The sequence below is a fragment of the Gigantopelta aegis genome, chromosome 8 (genome assembly GCF_016097555.1).
Source record: "Gigantopelta aegis isolate Gae_Host chromosome 8, Gae_host_genome, whole genome shotgun sequence".
Taxonomy (NCBI): domain Eukaryota; kingdom Metazoa; phylum Mollusca; class Gastropoda; order Neomphalida; family Peltospiridae; genus Gigantopelta; species Gigantopelta aegis.
Genome location: NC_054706.1, coordinates 54,219,606 through 54,241,132, shown reverse-complemented (window position 1 = coordinate 54,241,132; position 21,527 = coordinate 54,219,606). Strand labels below are relative to the sequence as shown.

The window sequence follows — 21,527 nt, the reverse complement described above, 5'->3', positions numbered from 1 at the left end:
GTAGACAAATTTAACAGAAAAATATGAGATATCCTGCTCTGTTTGAAAAACAAGCGCACAATGGCCGTTCCACGACGCGTGCAGGATTTTAGACTCAGTGGGTAGTTACTAAATATAACGTAGTTGGACCTTCTTTAGTGTAGTCTAGCGTATTCTAGCGTAGTATAGCGTACATGCTACCGTAGTTTACCGTACTCGAGCGTTGTCTTACGTACCACTCCATACTTGTCCGTGGGCGAGCCGGACTCTTAACTAGTCAAACTTCGTTTCCAAGCGTCAAACAATTACGTGACGTCATTTGTCACTGTGACATAAGGGCGAAGCTGAGCACATTGATTTATTATCATCGGCTATTAGATGTCAAACATTTGGAATTTTTGACATATAGTCATAGAGAGGAAACCCGCCACATATTTTATTAATAGCAAGGGATCTTTTATATGCACCATCCCACAGATAGGATATCACATACCACATCCTTAGATATACCAGTCGTGGTGCACTGGTTGGAATGAGAAATAGCCCAACGGGCCCACCAACGGGGATCGATCCTAGGGCGACCGCGCATCGAGGCGTACGCTTTACCACTGAGCTACGTCCCGCCCCTGGGTGTAAATAATAAATGAGTTTCCGTTAAAAACCATTTATCTTACAACGAGCTGTTTAAAAATGTATCTAACGAGCAAAAGCGAGTTGGATATAAATAATAATACACGAGTGACCGTTAGATATTATTTATCTTACAACGAGTTGTTTTGAAATGCGTTACAGACAAATGACGGTCAGGTTAACTATACGTCACAGTGTAATCGATTTCGATCGTGCTGTTTTATCATTGGATGTATGACATAGGTGACTTGGTCATCACCTAGGAGCAGCCAGTCGTATGTCTTGAAACTGTAACACACGTACATGTGTAAACAAATATGTTATTAAAAATAACGAATGATATTCTCACCAACGTGTGTGTAAGAAACGTTTTTAAACGAGTTGTAAGATAAATGGTATCTAACGGACACGTATTCTATTTCTTATACAGGGATCTAGCTTCCATATATTATACGCAGGTACGCTTCTGCGTACCACCTGAGATTACAAATATTTTCTTTTTATTAAAATATATGATGTAAATGTGTGTATGCTCTATGTACTTCCATCGCCGAAAAAGTCTGCATACCACCTGAAAATCCTAAAGCTAGGTTACTGTCTTATACATCCTGAAAAATCAGGTTTTAAGCCAATTTTAACATCTTTTAGGGCTAAACGTTATTTACAGCCCTGACGCGTCTGGCACTTGATACGTTGAACAGATTGCGACATGTATACTATTAACGTTCTCGGTTCCTTTTACGTATCTATTTCATAATCTGAAAGTAGAGTAATTCGATAATCATTTTGTTCTGATGACGTCATTTATAGCTGCTTTTGAAGACTGATACTTATGTTTGTTTTTAATGGATGGGAGGAGGTATCAAGATAAAACATTTAACCAAATAGGGTAGCGAAATTAGAGCAGTGTTAACTAAATGCAATATGGTATAAGATGACCATATTGGCAAAATTAAAAAAAAAATTGACATGGCTATGTAAAAGTAGGTCGAACTGTGGACTTCTTAAATATCTTGAAGACGTGATTAAATAATGTTTCATTTTAAAACATTTATTTACATTGCGTAATGTAATTTCATGTATATATTATTATACAATCATAAGAAGAAGAAAGAAGAAGAAAGAAAAAAAGAAAAAAATAACAAAAGTAAAAATAAAAATAAAAAAAAGTTTTTTTCTTTAGCCCAGAATGGAAGAATATAACGAAATTGCAAAATCTATGCACACTGCGTCGTCACATTAGACTTGTTTCTAAAATACACGTCTTTGGTCAGCATGGAATATACGCATGGCATCTGTTTCTTCATGTGTCGACTGGGATCCCTCGAGCTTTTCGACTCGAACCCTACCGCCACCTGCTGGCGCACTCTCGTCAGCAGTTTCTGGAGTTCCAGTTGAGTGACGTCATAGTTAAGTATGACGTCAGATAGGTTCCTTATGAATACAGATCCACCTCGTGGTTGTCGGACGGATGCATAGCCTGTAAGAAATATTAAAAATAAGAGTTGATTACTCTTGTCTGATGACATGGTTATTATATGTCTGAATGATAAAACAGTTATCTGTATAAGCAGGGGCGTAGGCTGGGGGGTTCGGGTGTTCGGACGACCCCCCCCCCCCCCCCCCCCCCCCCCGCTGAAGCAAATGGTCCGCTTTCAGAACAAAAACACAGGTTTATACATATGTGGTGCAAAACAAAATAGAAAAAAGGTCAACGTGTTCATATCCCCCCCCCCCTCCGGTCCAGATCACGCTACGCCCCTGATAAGGCAAAGACAAAAGTGGATATTTATGTTCAGAGAGTTGTGGTTCAATCATTGTATGCACTCATGAATCACTGTCAAACCAGTGATGATATTAGGTATTCGAGCATGGTGTTAACTTCGTAGTTTTCACCTAAACGATGAAAAACGTACAAAGTTCACCAAATGTTTTTATTTTTTAAAGTATTTGTACGTTCAAATAAGGTTATAGCATCAGACATCAACAGTCAATAATGCGTTGTATTAAAAAAATATTTAGCCTCTGTCAATGTCCTTTGTATCGTAGTCACTTTTTGAGACTAGAATTATACCCATGTGTTTCACCATCCTTTCCGAAAAGCGCATTTATAATTATTGACTATTGCAATTCATTTATTTTCTATCATTTAATTTTTCTTCTTCTTCTTTTTGGGGGTTGTAGGGGAAGCAGGCATCTTCGCAAGCTAAGTGTCCTATACCGTACCGATACTTCATACAAACATAGACTTGCGAGGAGGATGGTATTGTGTGCTTTTACTCATTGGGGGGGGGGGGGGGGGGGGTACGTAGGTCGCTTGATGCGAGATCGATCTAGGATCGATCCCCGTCGCCCCGGTGGGCCCATTAGGCTATTTCTTGTTCCGGCAAGTGCATCACGACTGGTATCAAAGGCCGTGGTATGTGATATCATGTCTTTGGGATGGTACACATAAAAAATATCCCTTGCTACAAATGACAAAAATGTAGGGTTTGTTTCGTAATCAGGGTTGTGGCGGTGGGTGCGGGTGTCTCATTACGTAGGTCTGACTGTACGCACCTGGTGCAGAAGCGCACACGACAATAGAATCTTTGAAGCACGGGACTGGCGTTGTGGTGTACGCCGGTTCCACCATCATGCCGTCTACCTCATCTACCTCGTCTACCGCCACCTCGACGGCGTCATCTAGCTGTTCCCCTCGGCATGCCTGCAAATAGTGGTAGAAACCAAGGTTGTTAGATTCATGCTGTACTGTAAGAAAAAAATACTAAAACATTATACATTGTACCATATTAATAAATAAGATGCCCCCCCCCCCACACACACACACACACAAACACACACACACACTTGTGAGCCTTTTTTTTTTTTTTTACACATTAATGTTTGCTATTGTAACCAAATCTGATAGTTTGAACACGAACCGCCAGTGCGCCCCCACCCACCCCCCACCCCCACCCCCACCCACAAAGTCGTTCCTACGGGCCTGTATAAATTCTATTCTATTCCATGTATCTGTATCTTGCGAACATTATAACACAAGCAATCCGAGTGCTGTACAATATACGGAATTGAAAGGAATAGAATTTATTGGCACACGAATTGTCGTATATTTAACTGTCCTGTATTGTATTTATTTAACAACTGGCTATAATATCCCAGCTTCTGAGACGTCTCTGACTGTAAATCAATACAAAATTCTGAAATATGGGGGGGGGGGGGGGGGGGGGGGGGGGGGTATGTTTTGGGCGGGGTTTTTTTTAAACCTTTTTATTTTATATAATAATAATTCTCTTTTTTTTTCTTCTTTTTTTTGCAAGATTAACTTGCGTGTGATGAAAATGTTTTAATCTGTGCGACTGTTTCTTGACTACATTGAAGTATCAAATGACCACAGAGCGTGACCTATATTCAGTTTGGAACGCTTGCTATCGGCCACAAACAAGCATAATATATACATGTATTGAAAAACGTTTAATTTTTGGTCAGTTTTTTATTACTTTGGTCAAACAGTTTCAATAACAATCTCCAGGTCTTTGTTTTCATGCATGTTGAGCACATGCCGTTAATTAATAACTGTGTTGAATAAAATAAATATATAGCATTGGATGGCATTGTTCTCTTGTCGTAGCGATATCACTAGCTGAACATTTGGAGATATTATATTAGTGCAAGGCGCACATTAAGTCACTTTCTACGTCCGTTCGGACTAGATATATATATGTTACAGTAACTGTGACTGTCCAACTCTCCATTTGTTTCCACCGGTAAAAGGCTTATTTATTTCATATATTAATCAAAACGTGCAATCGAGCCCGATCTATATATAGAGCAAAGGTAAGTTTCTTTAATACATGGTTTTGTTTTTTTTGTTTTTTGGGGTTTTGTGGGGTTTTTGGTGCACAATCGCACTAAGTGATTCCCATGATTCCTGTAATCAGTTAGCAGACAGATGGTCGTTACACACCCTAACAAGATAGCGAAGCGCATTGATAGAAATAGGTTTATTTTTCGACTGAATGTGAAATTAATATTTTACAGACAAGTAATACCGTTTTATTGTGAATTTCATTTTTAATAGTTCACTTGTCCACGGGCAAGTGAGATCTTGTCTATCATTAGCCCGACCGTCATATTTCACTTGTCCGGGGCGTCAGGCAATGGTATTTTATAACCCCTGATAATTATAGTTTGAAACAAAATATTTAATTTTTTTAATTTTTTTAAAAAGAAGGAAAGGAAAAAGATGTGGGAATGTTTAGCAATGCATTATTCAGAACACTACAGCTGTTCTCGATTTCAACATTTCAACGTTGAATTTACCTGCATGATAAAGAAGCGAGGTTTGCCTGCCAGGGTGGGGCAGTTAGCGTCATTGAAGATCTGGATGAGGTGGTTGGTAGTGATGTCGTCGTCTGTTCCAGAGATGACGTCATGTCGTTGTGACACGCGGTCTGTGAGTCTCGTAAAAGTCTCGTTCCCGTGTGAAAGAAGTGCGCATGCCAGACAGTCGTGATACGTGTGGTCCTCTTCCGCCACTGGCGATAGGGAAAGAAAAAATAATGTTTGTTTAATGTAATCTCGGTACATTTCGAACTATGACTATTTATGGTTATTTCGATACCAGAGAGAGAGAGAGAGAGAGAGAGAGAGAGAGAGAGAGAGAGAGAGAGAGAGAGAGAGAGAGAGAGAGAGAGAGAGAGAGAGAGAGAGAGAGAGAGAGAGAGAGAGAGAGGAGGGTGGGGAGAATGGCGGGAGTGACACACAGGGGGGGGGAGAGAAAGTAACCGAGAGAGGGGGGGAGGAAAGAACGGGAGAGTGACCAAGACAGGAAGAGTCACACACACACACACACACACACACACACACACAGAGGGAAGGTGAAGGTGACACACACAGGGGGGAGAGAGAGTAACCGAGAGAGTGGGGAGGAAAGAACGGGAGAGTGACCAAGACAGGAAGAGTCACACACACATACACACACACACACACAGACAGAGAGAGAGAGAGAGAGAGAGAGAGAGAGAGAGAGAGAGAGAGAGAGAGAGAGAGAGATACAGACAAATGGGAAACCCCTCTGCCACCATGAGGGCTACACCGGAAAAAGAGACAAGGGATATTTTCTGTGCACTTCTTCATACACAGAACAATAAATAACACGGCATTTGATGTAGGCCTACCAACCGTGAAATACTGATTGAGACAATGGGGTGGTGGTGGGGGGTGGGGGTGGGGGTGGGGGGGGGTCCCTCAGACGAGCGCTCTACCACTGAGCTACACCACTTCTTCTGGCCAGAGGGTACAAGGGATGAACAACACATTTGGCATGACAACAACAAGCACACATGGGACTGGACTGACTATACATGATGTATCTTTACACATTGCAAGATCACAAACATATATCTGTGGTAGTCTGAGAATAAAAAAAATATTATAATTGCTATACAGATTAATTACAAAGTGTACTGTGGTTCGGGCTACCTGATTCAAGCCAGTCCGTCATCTCTCTAGCAGTGAGGTCGATCTTAATTCGGATGTCTTCAAATCCTAGTTTTTGAAATATGAGTTTGAGGTTCTCGGTGTCATGTCGGGAGCCCGCTCGTGTCGGTAGCTGTGGGTCATGTTCCTCGAATCGCTGGTTGTTTACTATCAGGGCCACTCCTCTTGTTTGGAAGGAAAAATCGTATTCGTCTACTAACCGCTCGGCCATTCACTGTAAAATAGAACATTAATTATATTTGCTTCAAAAAAAAAAAGAGAGAAAAAAAAGTGTTTTCCCCGAGAGTCTAAAAGAAAGGGCCGACCCACTATTTGTTTTTAATGTTTTTCTTTTCTCCCTTCCCCCTCCCCCCTCCCCTTCTTTTCTTTCGATTTAGAAAAAAATAATAATGTGTAAGTCAAAAGAGTAACATTTTATTTGGACCCGTAGAGGGGTGAATGCATTAAAAAAAAGTTAATAATAATAACATTTTAAAATAATAAAAGATAAATAATCCTACATTGTTTTATTTTTTATTATTATTATTATTATTATTATTATTATTATTATTGCTTTTTTCTTCTTCTTTTTTTTCTATGTATGTTCCATGAAGTACTCGGATTTTAGGCCTAAATACAAGCATTTTTATTGTCAATGTTAGCCTAGGTGTTGTTAATTAATTCATTCATTCATTCATTCATCCATTCATTCATCGTTCATTCATTGCTTCTTTAATTCATTGATTATTTAGTACATTGATTGACTGATTGATTGATTAATTCATGTATTCATTAATCGGACTTTTGATTGATTGATTGATTGATTGATTGATTGATTGATTGATTCATTCATTCATTTATTTCACCAGTTTTCGTCAAGTTCTTGTAAAATAATTAGTTAATTTGATAATTATATCAAACTATGTACACTACAAACAAATATAAAACAAAAATAACACACAATACTTACGATTTTTATGTTTAGATATTCAATTTTGTAACGAAATAAACAAAAACTTTAAAAAAAAACAAAAAAAAACATTGTTTCTGTTTATAGCAATCGATAATTTGTTGTTTTTTTTAAATGTGATTTTAACTGAATATTAACTTGATGAATAACTCTACAAAGTCCTGCGAAATGTCTAAAACCCAGTATTTATATAGTGATGTTTTGTAGGATTTTTGTTTTCGCTATAAATACAAATATTGACTGCAACCTTCTGCTATGTCACATGGTTAGCATACTAACATGTACAGTCAGTCATATCAGTTAATTCCTGAAAACTCTTTGCAACAAGTAGCGTGGGTGTCGCGTGATTCTTGTGTACAGTCTATAGAGTTCGGGTGGGTTTTCTGCAGGAAAGGAAATAGTTATTTGTGTAATGACACCTCAGAGCATTTTAAACTACTGCTATTTTGTATCTACTTCTTTGAAGGAAAACGATAAGCTTCCTAAAGCCTACCGCACACGAGAACTATCAGCTGAGCAAAACAGTTATTTACTCGGGCCTTTTTGCTCAGCTGATAACTCTAGTATGCGGTAGGCTTTATAATTACTAATCACGTATACGTTCGTATGAAGCGCAATGTACTGCCTTCTTTTCCTTTGTTCTACCTTTCTTTCTTTCTTTCTTTCTTCTTGTTTTTTTGTTATAATATTATGATAGTTTATGGAGAGGTATCACTCTAGCTCCCTATCACACCCCTGAGACAAGTTTAAAGAGTAATTTTTAGCTGCCCTTAGCATGAAAATGTATTTGGTATAAATATGTTAACATCTTAAATGATTACCTTTAATCTGAGTTGTTTTCACGGCGAAGTCTGACAATATATGTTATGCGTGATTATATTAAAACTATTTTGGAACTGTTTTTGGTTTTATTTTAATAAGTTTATGATAACAGAATAAGCTATTATAGTGTAACACACATCTAGGCAACTCGCGCTACATTACACTGAGAATACAATTTCGAAAAAACATAAGATGCATAGACATGAATGAATGAATGAATGACTTATGGATGAATGAATGCATGAATGAATGAATGAATAAATGACTCGTTTGTGATTTTCTATTTATTCAGGCGCGTGTGCAGGAAATTATGTAAGGAAGGGGGACTAGACTGGCGAGTTAAATTTCTAGGGGTGTATTTTTTGTTTTCTTTTGTTTAACCACACCACTTGAGCACACTGATTAATCAGTCATCGGCTATTGGATGTCAAACATTTGGCAATTCTGACACGTAGTCATCAGAGGAAACCCGCTACATTTTTCCTAATGCAGCAATGGGGTCTTTTATATGCACCTTCCTACAGCTAGGAAAGCAGATATCACGGCCTTTGATCAGTTGTGAACTGGTTGGAACGAGAAATACTCAATCAGCTGAATGAATTCTATGGGTGTGTGTCATAATTTCCACGAAAATATTTTTATTAAAGAGGCAATTCGCTTTGAACAAGAGGGGGGGGGGGGTATTTATTTATGTATTTATTTATTTGTAATACCTGCCCCTTCCCCTCGATATTCGTCAATAATAATAAATGTGATGACGCCTATAGTCATATCAATGACCATCCACGTATCCGGGTTGGACTCCGGGTGTATATGCATCATGGTTTCATTTTCATACTTCAGAAATAGTTTCAGAACCCAGATTTCACACACACGTGATGCCTGCCCACGTAAATAACATATTTATTTTTGAAAACCGACACTTAAGCCTGTGTTATTCAGATTGTTAAATTACACACAAAGGTTGCGAATGGAGAATAAAGTTATAAAAAAAACCCAGAATAACTTCCTGATATTAAATACATGTACTTTAACGTAAGTCTTTCACTCCTATAGGTTACTTCACTATAATATATACTGTCTATTATACAGATCCTGTCTGCAGAGGCGACTGCAGGATTTTGTGTGAGGGTGGGTGGTGGGTGGGGGAAGAGGCACTTCCCATTGGACTATTTCTTTTTCCAGCCAGTGCACCACGACTGGTTTATCAAAGGCCGTGGTACGTGCTATCCTGTCTATGGGCTGATTCATGTAAAAGATCCCTTGTTACTAATGAAAACATGTAGCGGATTTCCTCTATAAGAGTATGTTAAAATTAACAAATGTTTGACACCCAACAGCCGATGATTGATAAACCAATATGCTCTAGTGGTGTCGTTAAACAAAACTTGTCCTCCACCAAAGCGACAAAGATATTATATGTTCCCTACTTAAGAGAAATAAATCCATTATATTCATTCCTGTCCTGGACAGGCGTGCGTACAACAGCTTGTTCTGGATGTGCACGTAAAACCCTATGACCTGACCTGACCTGACCTGATCTGATTATATTCATACGTTAATCACTGGATTTTTAAAAGATATTTTTAATTCAGGGGTGGATGTGTGCATCACCAGCACCCCACCCCTGGATCCACCTCAGGATCCACGCCTAGTCTGGTTGACAGTGGGTCGTAATGTTGAAAGGGTTAAATTACTTTTTTTCTCTCTGCTTTCTTTCATATACAAAATAATGTTGTCCGACCCATCCTTGTTAGATATCATATGTCATGGTAGGTTTTTCCCCAACGTGGGCGCGGGTTGGCGAGTTTATTGATCTTTAAGAATAAACGTGGACAGTGTTCATTCACCCCGGTCATACCTAAAAACATTTACTGACTTTCTTGGAAACCTGAGTCGCCAGGAAATTTTCATTTAGATTGGCTACAGGGACTATAACATGACATTGCACAAATAGATGTGTGGGTGCAGCCTATTGTGTTAAACGAACTCGGAAGCTAAATTAAAGCCGGTTATGTACACACATGAATATGGTCTGTGTTTCCCTTTGCATGTGACTTGAAGTGTAACACTATACAAGTTGTGCACTTTTAAGGTGTGACTAGACTGTTTTCAGAAATGACACAACTAAAAGGTCTGAACAAAGTTTAATAACCAAATAGCTATATCCGGTTCATACCTATACTCCGTCCCATCCAACTATAAAAATGTGGGTGTTTTTGTTTGTTTGTTTGTTTGGTTTTTTGGGTTTTTTTTAAATAATTTCAGTTTGGTTTCACGTAAGAAAAAAAGTAAAAGTGTTTTGGAAATTATAAAAAAATTACTATTTTAATATGCAATTTCGAAAACAATCTGCTAAGCAATAAATAACTAGTAGTGAATTTCACAGTATGAAAACAAGTGTTCCTTGTGGAACGGACTATAGTTGGGGCAAGGGGGCAGCAGGGACGGTCCAATATTTTGTAAAGGGGGTCACACAATTCTAAAAAGGGCAGGATTGAATCTGCTGAAGGCAAATAAGCCTAACTTTCAACGGCAACGCGATCTGTACGGAGGGGGGGGGGGGAGGGTGTTCAAGGGTATGTTCCTCCGGAAAATTTTAAAATAAAGATGCTGAGACGCGTTTTCGGGGCAATTCATTGTTGTATTTGCTACAGTTCTGTTTGGAACATTCTGTGATTAAAAACTGGATTATAGGTTGTCGGACAAGCGGTTGAGAATCGGTCCTTACCATATTTTGTGAATGACGATGATGTCGAGGACGCCTCGTATCGCACTTAAAGGGACATCCCTGAGTTTGCTGCATTGTAAGATGTTTTCGACTATTCAAATATTTCTACGATTAAACTTACATATTAAATATATTTTCTTGTTTAGAATATCAGTGTCTTTATATTCAATGTGTTTCTGGTCGTCTTAACATTTGTAAGAAGCCCAAACCGGATTTTGTCTTCAAATAATTTTCGTATGTACGAAAAAATAATATTTTAAGAAATAAAATGAAATTTAACCTAGTACAAATACTAGAACGATCCAAAACACGTTTAATATACGGGAAAGCCACTAATATTTTATGCAGAAAAATATATTTCATATGTAATTACAATCGTTAAAAAGTCTCTGTTAGTCGATAACATCTTAAAAATTGCAGCAAACTCGGGAATGTCCCTTTAAGTTTAAAACTACAATCCGTGTATGTGTAGGCTACGTGCTGCTATACATACCAGTGGACGTACGCCAGATACACGTTGGGGATCACAACATCCCCAGGAATTTGTAAAGGGGGACATATAATTCTAAAAAGGGCAAGTTTGAGTTTGCTGAAAGCAAAAAACAACAACCAAACAAACAAAAAACAGTGACCCCCTCTGGATCCACCAACGATCCCCAATGTTGTAAAACGACAGCATCCCTTTAAAAATAACTTTCTGCTGTCTTATACGACAATACATGTGGCGAGTTCAGAAGGCCGAGTGCTTGTGAACAATTTGGGTGGTATCATCATCTATTCTTCTATAATACCCCTCCCACACACACACACACAACACAACACAACACGACACGACACAACACAACCTTTTTGAACATGTTTGCCCCTCGTTTACGTTCAGCCAGCCGTCATTCTCTATAACGGTTCAAACTATTTTGACTGGTTCTGGGAGTGGTAATTCCCTTTAATAATGTGTAGCGTAAAAAACCAGTATAGCAAGCGTTAGCGACAAACAGCTGGTTGAACTTGACCCTTGATACTCCTTTAGGATGACCAGCTGTGTCATAATGCATTAACTATTTCATTTCAACTTATTTTCGTGCTTATATCCAATTAAGGTTCAAGCACGCTGTCAAGGGCACACACCTCAGCTATCTGGGCTGTCTGTCTAGGACAGTGGGTTAGTTGTTAGTTGGTTAGTGGTTACTGAGAGAGTAGAGGGTGTAGTGGTCTTACACATACCCACCGAATCTGTTAACTCGTTCTGGGTGGGAGCCGGTATCGGGCTGCGAACCCTGTACCTACCAGCCTTATGTCCGATGGCTTAACCACGACACCACCGAGACCAGTACACATTAACTATTTTGATTTATGCAAAATCACGCGTAATATGTAATCTTCAAGGAAAGGACTTGAACAAATATACTCTTAATGGATTAAACCGATCGAGAGTTCGTGTATACACAGTGCGTGCAAGCATGGTTCAAAATGGTGTTTAGGAAGAAGAAAGAAATATTTGCTTAAAGGGACTATCCCGAGTTTGCAACATATTTCCAAATAATAAATTATTTTTAACAACTAAAGTTACATCTTGAATACAGTCTATCATTTAGCATAACAGTTTCTGTATATTGAATGTGTTTCTGGCCTGGTGCTTATAAAACGTTTTGAATCTAGACTCGAGACTCTCTGAGACACTAATGTCACGACAACGCCATACAAATTGTATGCGTGTGACGTCATTTGAGATTGAGTCTGCACTCTAAAAGTTTTAGAAGCACGGTCCCTGGCCTGGTGCTTATAAACCTTTTAGAGTCTAAACTCGTGACTCTAATAGAGTCCGAGACACTAATGTCACGACAACGCCATACAAATTATGTGTGTGACGTCATTAGAGATTGAGTCTGGACTCTCATAAACATTTTATAAGCACGATCCCTGGCCTGGTGCTTATAAAACTTTTAGAGTCTAGACTCGTGACTCTAATAGAGTCCGAGATACTAATGCCACGACAACGCCATACAAATTGCGTGTGTGACGTCATTAAAGATTGAGTCTGGACTAAAAGTTTTATAAGCACGGGGCCTGGGTCTTAAGGTCTAGACTTTAATAAAGTCCAGATTTAACGTCATGGCAACGCCATTCAAATAGCATTACGTTAAAGTCTGGACTTTATTAAAGTCTAGACTCTAAGTTTTATAAACACGGGCCCAGGTCGTCCTAATGTTTGTAGTAACTCGAACTTCATTTTACTTCCTAATATAACTTTATTCGTACGTACAATATTATTTGTATGTAAAATACAGTGTGGACTACAACTCGAGCTACAGATATTCGGATAACAAGAAACACATTGTATATACAGACACTGACATTTTAAACAAGAAAATGTATTTAAAATTTCATTTTAGTTGTTAAAAATGCTTCGTTAGAATAGCACGGAAACTGTTTAATATGACCAAATGAAAAAGTACACGTGTGGTTTAAATGTTACTTTACTGCTTTTTGCTAGGACCAATTTGAAAGATTTTAGGAATCATAGCCGTCCGTCCCATTCTCCTACAAATTTTTTGTTTCTTTAATAAATAATTGCAGTTTGGTTTGACATAAAACAAAAACAAAAAGAATTAAAAATGTTTTGAAAATAACAATATTTTTTTAAACAATTTTTGTGTGTAATTTAGAAAACGATTGGCTCAACAATAAACAACTTGTAAATCCCATAGTTAAAAAAAGCGTTCCTTATGGGAAGGACTGTAAGTTACAGTCTACCCTACCGAATTTGATTTCACATAAAACCAGAACCACACATATATTTTTATTTGGCCTAAGCAACTATTAGGTGTCTAATGTAAGGTACTTACGACACATGACCCGAAGAAACCGACAAGAATCCAGCCGCGGTACGAGTACTGGGTGTTTAGGGGGAGTTATATTATTTTACGGGGCGAGACGTAGCCCAGTGGTACAGCGTTCGCTCGATGCGCGGTCGGTGTGGAATCGATCCCCGTCGGTGGGCCCATTGGGCTATTTATCGTCCCAGCCAGTGCACCACGACTGGTATATCAAAGGCCGTGGTATGTACTACCCTGTCTGTGGGATGGTGCATATAAAAGATCCCTTGCTGCTAACTGGAAAGAGTAGCCCATGAAGTGGCGACAGCGGGTTTTCTCTCTCAATATCTGTGTGGTCCTTAACCATATGTCTGACGACATATAACCGTAAATAAAATGTGTTGAGTGAGTCGTTAAATAAAACATGTCTTTCTTTATATTATTTTACAGGGTGCCCATCAACAAACCTGTGATGGAATGCAGCTCAGTGTTAGAGCGCTCGCCTGAGACGCGATGCGTTGTAGGTTCGATCACCTTCGATGGGCTTGGGTCCCCCCCTCCCCCCCTGTCTATATAAAAAAAAGTCCATATAAAAGATCCATGTATGCGGACGTACGAATGTACATATGTATGGGTTTCGTTTTTAGCGTTCAAATTGCTTTTCAGGGTAGGATAGTAGTTATAAAATGGGCTGTCATTGTCATACCAAAGTAAACGTTTAATTTATTAACCATCGTCTACTGGGTATCAAACATTTGATAATTTTGACATATAGTCTTAGAGACTGGGAGGAAACTAGTTACAGTATTGTAACGGAAACTTTCGCCTACGTCTCAGTTACAGACCGCGTCGATGTCAGCGCTACGTTATCATATCTAGGAGGAAACCTGCTACTTTTTTTTTTAGTAGTAGCAAGGGATATTTTATATGCCTCATCCCACAGACAGGATAGCCTAAACACATACCATGGTCTTTGATATACCAGTCGTGGAGCATTGGCTGAAACGAAAAATAGCCTAATGGATCCACCGACGGGGATCGATTCGAGACCGACCGGCATCAGACAAGTGCTGGGATTGCGTAGAGGACCTGTTGTCTGGCCTCAGATTACAGTTATCTTCCCATTTGGTTGTCGAAAATCCGGAAATTTGACCACGCAAGTAGTCTGCTGTTTGACTGTGACTATTTGATTGCAGAAAGCTATGAAGTGGCAACTGTTTGACTGAAGTGACAGGGGATAGCATGTAGTTTGTAAACATGTGTAACCTGTTGACATTGAAGACGTGTTTGTGGTAATTCCGGCCCATGTAAAAGTAGTGCTTTTTGTGTAAAATGGGTGTACCCCGGCCTGGTTTAGAGGGTGTGTCTGTTTAAACCAATATGCTGGGAGAAAGAGCTGGACAATAGGGGTTGTCCTTTCAGGGTATGTGTCCCCCATGCAGGCAAAGGTACATACAAATCTTCACGGGCCTGCTGATATTAATAAAAATGTTATAGCCACTAAGGCTATATAGAAATACATAGCGAAATTAATTGTGGTCTGAAGCCGTCTACTGTGTATGTGCTCGTGTCAGCTGGATGAGCGTTAATGTCATCGTGTCAAATTCATTGGCGAAGTATTGTAGTCGCCTTCTCTCTGTTCAAGGCAAATCTGAGAGAATCCTGTGCTTGTAACAGTCTTGTAGGTTGCATAGTACCAAAGAAGAGAGTTCCGTGTTCCGTGTCAAAGTTCGATATATTTACGGAGTAAAAGCAGCTGTGGGTGTGATTGGTAGTAATATGTGACATTGATTATTTGTGCAAATACTATTATCCATTGACAATAAATAAATACACTTTTATTTGTTATGCAGTTGTTATGCAGTATATACCAGAGGTTGAAACTAATGCGGGTAACCCCAAAAATGGAACTGCAATTTTCTATTGCTGTACTTCCTGGGTGTGTTGAAACGCTGCTTATATCAGTTTTATTAGTAAACGTTAACATTATCGGCAATAGGAATTGATTTGGTCTATTAGAACCTGTACGGAAGCCCGTTGGTGCCAGGGGTGAATATATTTTGTTGTACAGCTACCACTTAATTATCTGGCGGCCGCCACTTAAATATATTCACCCCTGGCACCAACGGGCTTCCGTAGTCTTGGAATCGGTGCCAATCACTATTTAGAGCTTGAGTTGAGCTTTATAGCACTTTTTGGCGAAACCCGAGTAGGTCCTGTGGTTGACATTTAATTCTCCCGTCCTTGGCTACTTACTCTCGCTCTCGCTCTCTCTCTCTCTCGCTCTCTCTCTCTCTCTCTCTCTCTCTCTCTCTCTCTCTCTCTCTCTCTCTCTCTCTCTCTCTCTCTCTCTCTCTCTCTCTCTCTCTCTCTCTCTCTCTCTCTCTCTCTCTCTCTCTCTCTCTCTCTCTCTTTTTGTGCAGGAGAGACTGTAGACACACAAGGCTTCAAGAGTTAATTTGGAGTCGGAGGTGTATTACACGGACAAGCATCTGTCGCGGTGGAAGACAAGGACTGGGATGTGGAAGTGGACAACGAAAGAAGTTGAAGGATATAGGAGGAGCTGCCAGGTCAAGAAGAAATAAGATGAAATTACAATGAAAGAAAAGAAAGGGGGGAAGTCGGGGGAAACCAACAACCAAGGAGTCGGCCATGATCACAATATCATAAATATGTCTTAGACAACGGCCGGGCTATTTCTCGTTCTAGCCAGTGCACCACGACTGGAATATCAAATACCGTGATATGTGCTATCTTGTCTGTAGGATGGTGCATATTAAAGACCCATTGCTACTAAAGAAAAATGTAGCGGATTTCCTCTCTAAAACTATGTCAAAATTGCAAAATGTTCCACATCCAACAGCCGATGATGAATAAATCAATGTGCTCTAGCGGTGTCGTTAACAAAAACAAACTTTATATCCTAGAATTTTGTCTATCTCCCTAAGCTAGTCGATCTTTCCCGATTAAATTTTATTATTTATATATATATATATATATATATATAAATATATATATATATATATAATATATATATATATATATATATATATATATATATATATGACGAAATAAACAAAATAAGTTCTATTTATCTACTCACCTCCCTTAGAAAAAAAAAGTTGTTCCTTAATAACCAATAAACTCTATATGTCAATTATAAAACTATGTATCTGTACAGTAATGATCATATGATCGACAGTTCGTTGTACAAGTATCAGCTATGAGAATAACACAGCATGGCGTTAGGTATGACCTATAAGCCCTAGATTAAGAGGACCAATGGACCTAAATTAGGCTAAATTACGTAGGCAAATACAAAGAAATATAACTGAAGGAAGGAAATGGTTTATTTAACGATGCACTCAACACATTTTATTTACGGTTATATGGCGTCGGACATGGTTAAGGACGACACAGATATTGAGAGAGGAAACCCGCCGTCGCCACTTCATGGGCTACTCTTTTTCGATTAGCAGCAAGGGATCTTTTATATGCACCATCCCTCAGACAGGATAGTACATACCACGGCCTTTGTTACACCAGTTGTGGAGCACTGACTGGAACGAGAAATAGCTCAATGGGTCCACCAATAGGGATCGATCCTATACCGACTGCGCATCAAGTGAGCGCTTTACCACTGGTCTACGTCCTGCCCCTTGGACATTGGACAAATATTGCGATGAATTACAGCGAACGGATTCAGAAAATAATTTGCGGTGAGGGGGTGTCTAATAGGAAGACTGGGGGGGGGGGATTAATGGAGGAAAAAAGGGGTACTTGAATATTTTTTAGAGGCGACGGTCCTCTGTCCTCATCGTGGATCGGTCTTTGAATTATATTATAGCGGCGATCGATTCAGTGGAGTCTGCACGTGTTAGATATCAATCTACTATCGACAGTTTGGACTAAAATCCTAATCAAAATTATACAATTTTTTTTACTTTTTTTTTTGCGTACTGATACAATGTATTATACATTATATATGAGTCATGAACGTTATTTCAAAGACAACGTTTTAATGTTTATTAACAAGTCTCTTGGATATATAAGAGTAATAAGTCATAGTAATGTCAACAACAACAACACGACTTTATTTGAACTCAGATCACCTAAAAATGATACATGAGCAAATAGCTAGTACTGCATGTACAATACAAATTATTACAGCCCTACCTAATAAATAAATAAATAAATAAATAAATAAATTAGCTTGGGGATTTAAATGTTTTTAAAACACGATCAATAAATTTACAGATATTATTTAATAACTTAATATTCGTACTACAAAACAGTTCACGTATTTAACCATATTTGGTCTAGTAAAGAAATATTTTGGTATATAGATGCATTTTGCTTTATTGAAAGAAAAAAAAATGCATTTAAATAAATAGTAATATTCATCACCAACGACATCTTCATCACATAAAAAACATTTACGTTCATCTCTAGGAATATTTTCCCACCTTCCAACTTCGATTGGTAGCTTGTCGTTGGTAGTAGGCTAAGATACTTAACAAAAGTAGATCTATTGTTTTTATTTAGTAGTAATAAAAATGGTTCCAGGTTAATGCTGTCTTTAAAAATACCTTTGCTTGAATGATAAACAGTATCTTCCCATGTCTGCAAATACTGGTCCTTCAGTCTCTTTAAAATAAACCGGCCTCGGTGGCGTCGTGGTTAGGCCATCGGTCTACAGGCTGGTAGGTACTGGGTTCGGATCCCAGTCGAGGCATGGGATTTTTAATCCAGATACCCACTCCAAACCCTGAGTGAGTGCTCCGCAAGGCTCAATGGGTAGGTGTAAACCACTTGCACCGACCAGTGATCCATAACTGGTTCAACAAAGGCCATGGTTTGTGCTATCCTGCCTGTGGAAAGCGCAAATAAAAGATCCCTTGCTGCTAATAGGAAAGAGTAGCCCATGTAGTGGCGACAGCGGGTTTCCTCTCAAAATATGTGTGGTCCTTAACCATATGTCTGACGCCATATAACTGTAAATAAAATGTGTTGAGTGCGTCGTTAAATAAAACATTTCTTTCTTTCTCTAAAATAACGTTACTCGAATTACCGTAGTTAACATAATAACCATACAAACTAAATCCTGTTTCATTAAAAATAGTTTCAATAAATTTAAACCATTTAATGTATACATGTAGGTTCCATTAGCATAATCTGAAAGTAATGCCTTATATATTCTATGAGATAGCTTATTTACATTATTACCATATACCATATTACTAATAACTAATCAGTCTAGCTTTCACATAGATTATAAGTGGGAATATTCCACGTTCACCATATACTCGCTCAGAAAGGGATAATATTACGTATACCTCTGTTGACCACTCTAGTGTCGATTTAATGTTATGTACCAAAGTATAGCTTTGTACGTGTTAGTAATTTAAAAAACAAACAAAAAACAAAAAACAAAAACCATGACACCGCGAAAATTAAAAACCACGAACTGCCTGCATTTTTGATATCGCGAAATTTACTGCCGCAAATAATACTCGTTTTACAGTATCATATACAAAGGTGTACTACGTTTTACGCCAAGAATACTTCTCAGGAACCTAGTATGAACACGTTCGATAATAGAACAATTTTCAAAAGCCCATATTTCACAACCGTATAATAAAATAGGTAAAATGGTTTGGTCAAACAGTTTAAGTTGGCAATCAATAGGCAAACTGAGGTTACATATTCGAGATTTAAGCAAAAACATAAAACATGGCTTTTGTGGCTTGTTCCACGATACGTTTCTTTACTAGACAATATATGTGGTTCTTTGAAAAGTACAATCCAAGGTATTTATAACAATCAGTTATTTCTACAATGCTATTATCTATAGTAAACATAGGAGGTCTACGACCTTTTGACCAACAACAACAACTTTTGTCTTTGCTGTATTAACAGTCAGTTTCCGTCTAATACAATAATTATGGAATACATTTATCGAATTTTGCATATCAAAAATATTTTCAGCAACAATAACAGTGTCATCAGCATAAAGTAGAATAAGTATTTTAAGAAAGTCTATTAAAGCATTAGTATCTATTTTCACACCATTACAATGTTCATTGTTTGAATAGCTTTCAAGATCATTAAGATAAATGGCAAACAATAAGGGAGACAGATTTTCTCCTTGTCTTACTCCAGATCGACACAAGAAGGACTCATACATTTTGCCATCAAACTTTACACAGGATTTGATGTGTTGATACATACTGAAAATAACATTAAAACATTTACCAGATATACCAATATTTAAAACCTTAAACCAAAGTCCAGATCTCCAAACTTGGTCAAACGCGTTACAAAAATCAATAAATGTACAGAATAATTTCTTATTGCGACATCTCATATACTCAATAACAGAATGTAACGTGAATAAATGATCAGTCACAGAATAGCCTCTTCTAAAAGCAGCTTGCACTTCAGAGAGCAATCTATTATTTTCAATAAACTTCGTTAAACGGTTATTTAAAACGGAGGTAAATAATTTACCCAGACAGCTGAGTATAGTGATAGGTCGATAGTTCACAGGTAATGATACATCATCTTTGTTTTTGTATATAGGTAAAATGATACCATTTAACCAGGTGTCAGGAATTATACCCGTGTCAAATATCCTGTCAATATAGTTTTCAGAAGCTTCGACCAAGTATGACGATGGCGGTTGGCAGTGCAGACCAACAGAGGAGAAGCGATCAGAAGCACCGGGAGCTGTTAAAATGGGCTTGCGTATTATATGATATATTACGATGGCTTATTACTCTTATATATACAACAGACGTTGTTAATAAACATTAAAAAGTTGCATTTTATAGATAAAACATTTTTATTTTCTTAAGAAACTACCATGGTAAACAAAAAATATGAAACAGACCACACATTTTAAAATGAGAATCTAACAAATATATTCACAATGATGACCTATTACTCTATATAATATGTACAACAGACATTTTTTACTAAACATTAAAAAGTTTCCTTTCATACATAAGACATTTTCGTTTCTTTTTTTAAACTATCATGATAAACAAAGAATATTTGAAATAGAATACACGAATAACCTTTTTAAATAAAGCTATTAGCTAAATACTCACATATACATGAATATGTATACACGGACCTGTTCGTGCCAGTCACACGAATACTTCAGAAGACATCCATGTATGAACGGTATACCAAAAATGTCCTGAAAATATATGTCCAGTTATTAGACGACATTTAGAAAACTAAAACACATAACATAGACTGGCTGATCTGTCGTCTATATTTGCGCTTGAGTACCATTAGTTCTGTCGTAATAGATTACATACGGTTCGTGTCATAGGCGGGTATTAGTCGGCCGAAAACGCTCTCTAATGCTACCTGGAATGTTTGCTGAGATCGCCAAACAATCGTGTCTTTGTTGACACAGTAATCAAGCGTATATTCACATCCAACGCACTCACTTTCTGACCCAGCGAGTTGTTTTAGTCCACCTAAATGTTATTTCACGGGCATAGATTTGTTTATAATCTTGAAGACAAATACGTAAACGTGGTCGAGTGTAAATAATATAGGTGACGTTAATAAAGTACACATTCAGAGGTTGTTAAATGAAGGGACGTAATTTGATAAGATCGGCTATCATCCATAAAGAAATGTTAAATTGTATGAAATAATCAAATACATTTCCATTGCCGACCTCTGCCTCCAAGTAAGGGCTTAGTCGGACTTTAATTATTTCGGCTCCTGTTCAAAAACTTATGTTTATTTTTATTTTTGTGTGTGTGTGTGGGGGGGGGGGGGGGGAGGGGGTAAATAGTCCGACGCACCTTAATTTTTGGCGTCCGTCAACATTACTAAAATTACTTGGAACTTTTTCGGCCGAGCACTTAAATTTTATTTTTGGACTTAAGTTTCTTTCTCTAGTAATATGAATCATAATTTCTAATTAATTTTATTAAATCAAAACAAAATGAATCTTGCTATGTTGATCTTATATCATTTAAAATTGGCAGCCAAAATAACATATATATAATTTTACATTTATTTACACACAAGAATTGAAAACAGCATACAGCATACAGATTCAAACTGACTATTC

General features: G+C 38.0%; 1 protein-coding gene across 1 annotated transcript; it reads right to left on the bottom strand.

Annotated features, from left to right (window-relative positions):
- Positions 1 to 1,668: 1,668 nt before the first annotated feature.
- Positions 1,669 to 20,895, bottom strand: LOC121380117 (caspase-3-like). The gene is made up of 6 exons (XM_041508889.1): positions 20,807 to 20,895; positions 20,539 to 20,630; positions 6,094 to 6,325; positions 4,933 to 5,147; positions 3,169 to 3,316; positions 1,669 to 2,089 (listed from the first exon to the last, which is right to left on the bottom strand). The coding sequence occupies exons 3-6, from the start codon at positions 6,320 to 6,322 to the stop codon at positions 1,827 to 1,829; spliced, it is 855 nt and encodes a 284-aa protein (XP_041364823.1). The 5' UTR covers positions 6,323 to 6,325; positions 20,539 to 20,630; positions 20,807 to 20,895; the 3' UTR covers positions 1,669 to 1,826.
- Positions 20,896 to 21,527: the final 632 nt, after the last annotated feature.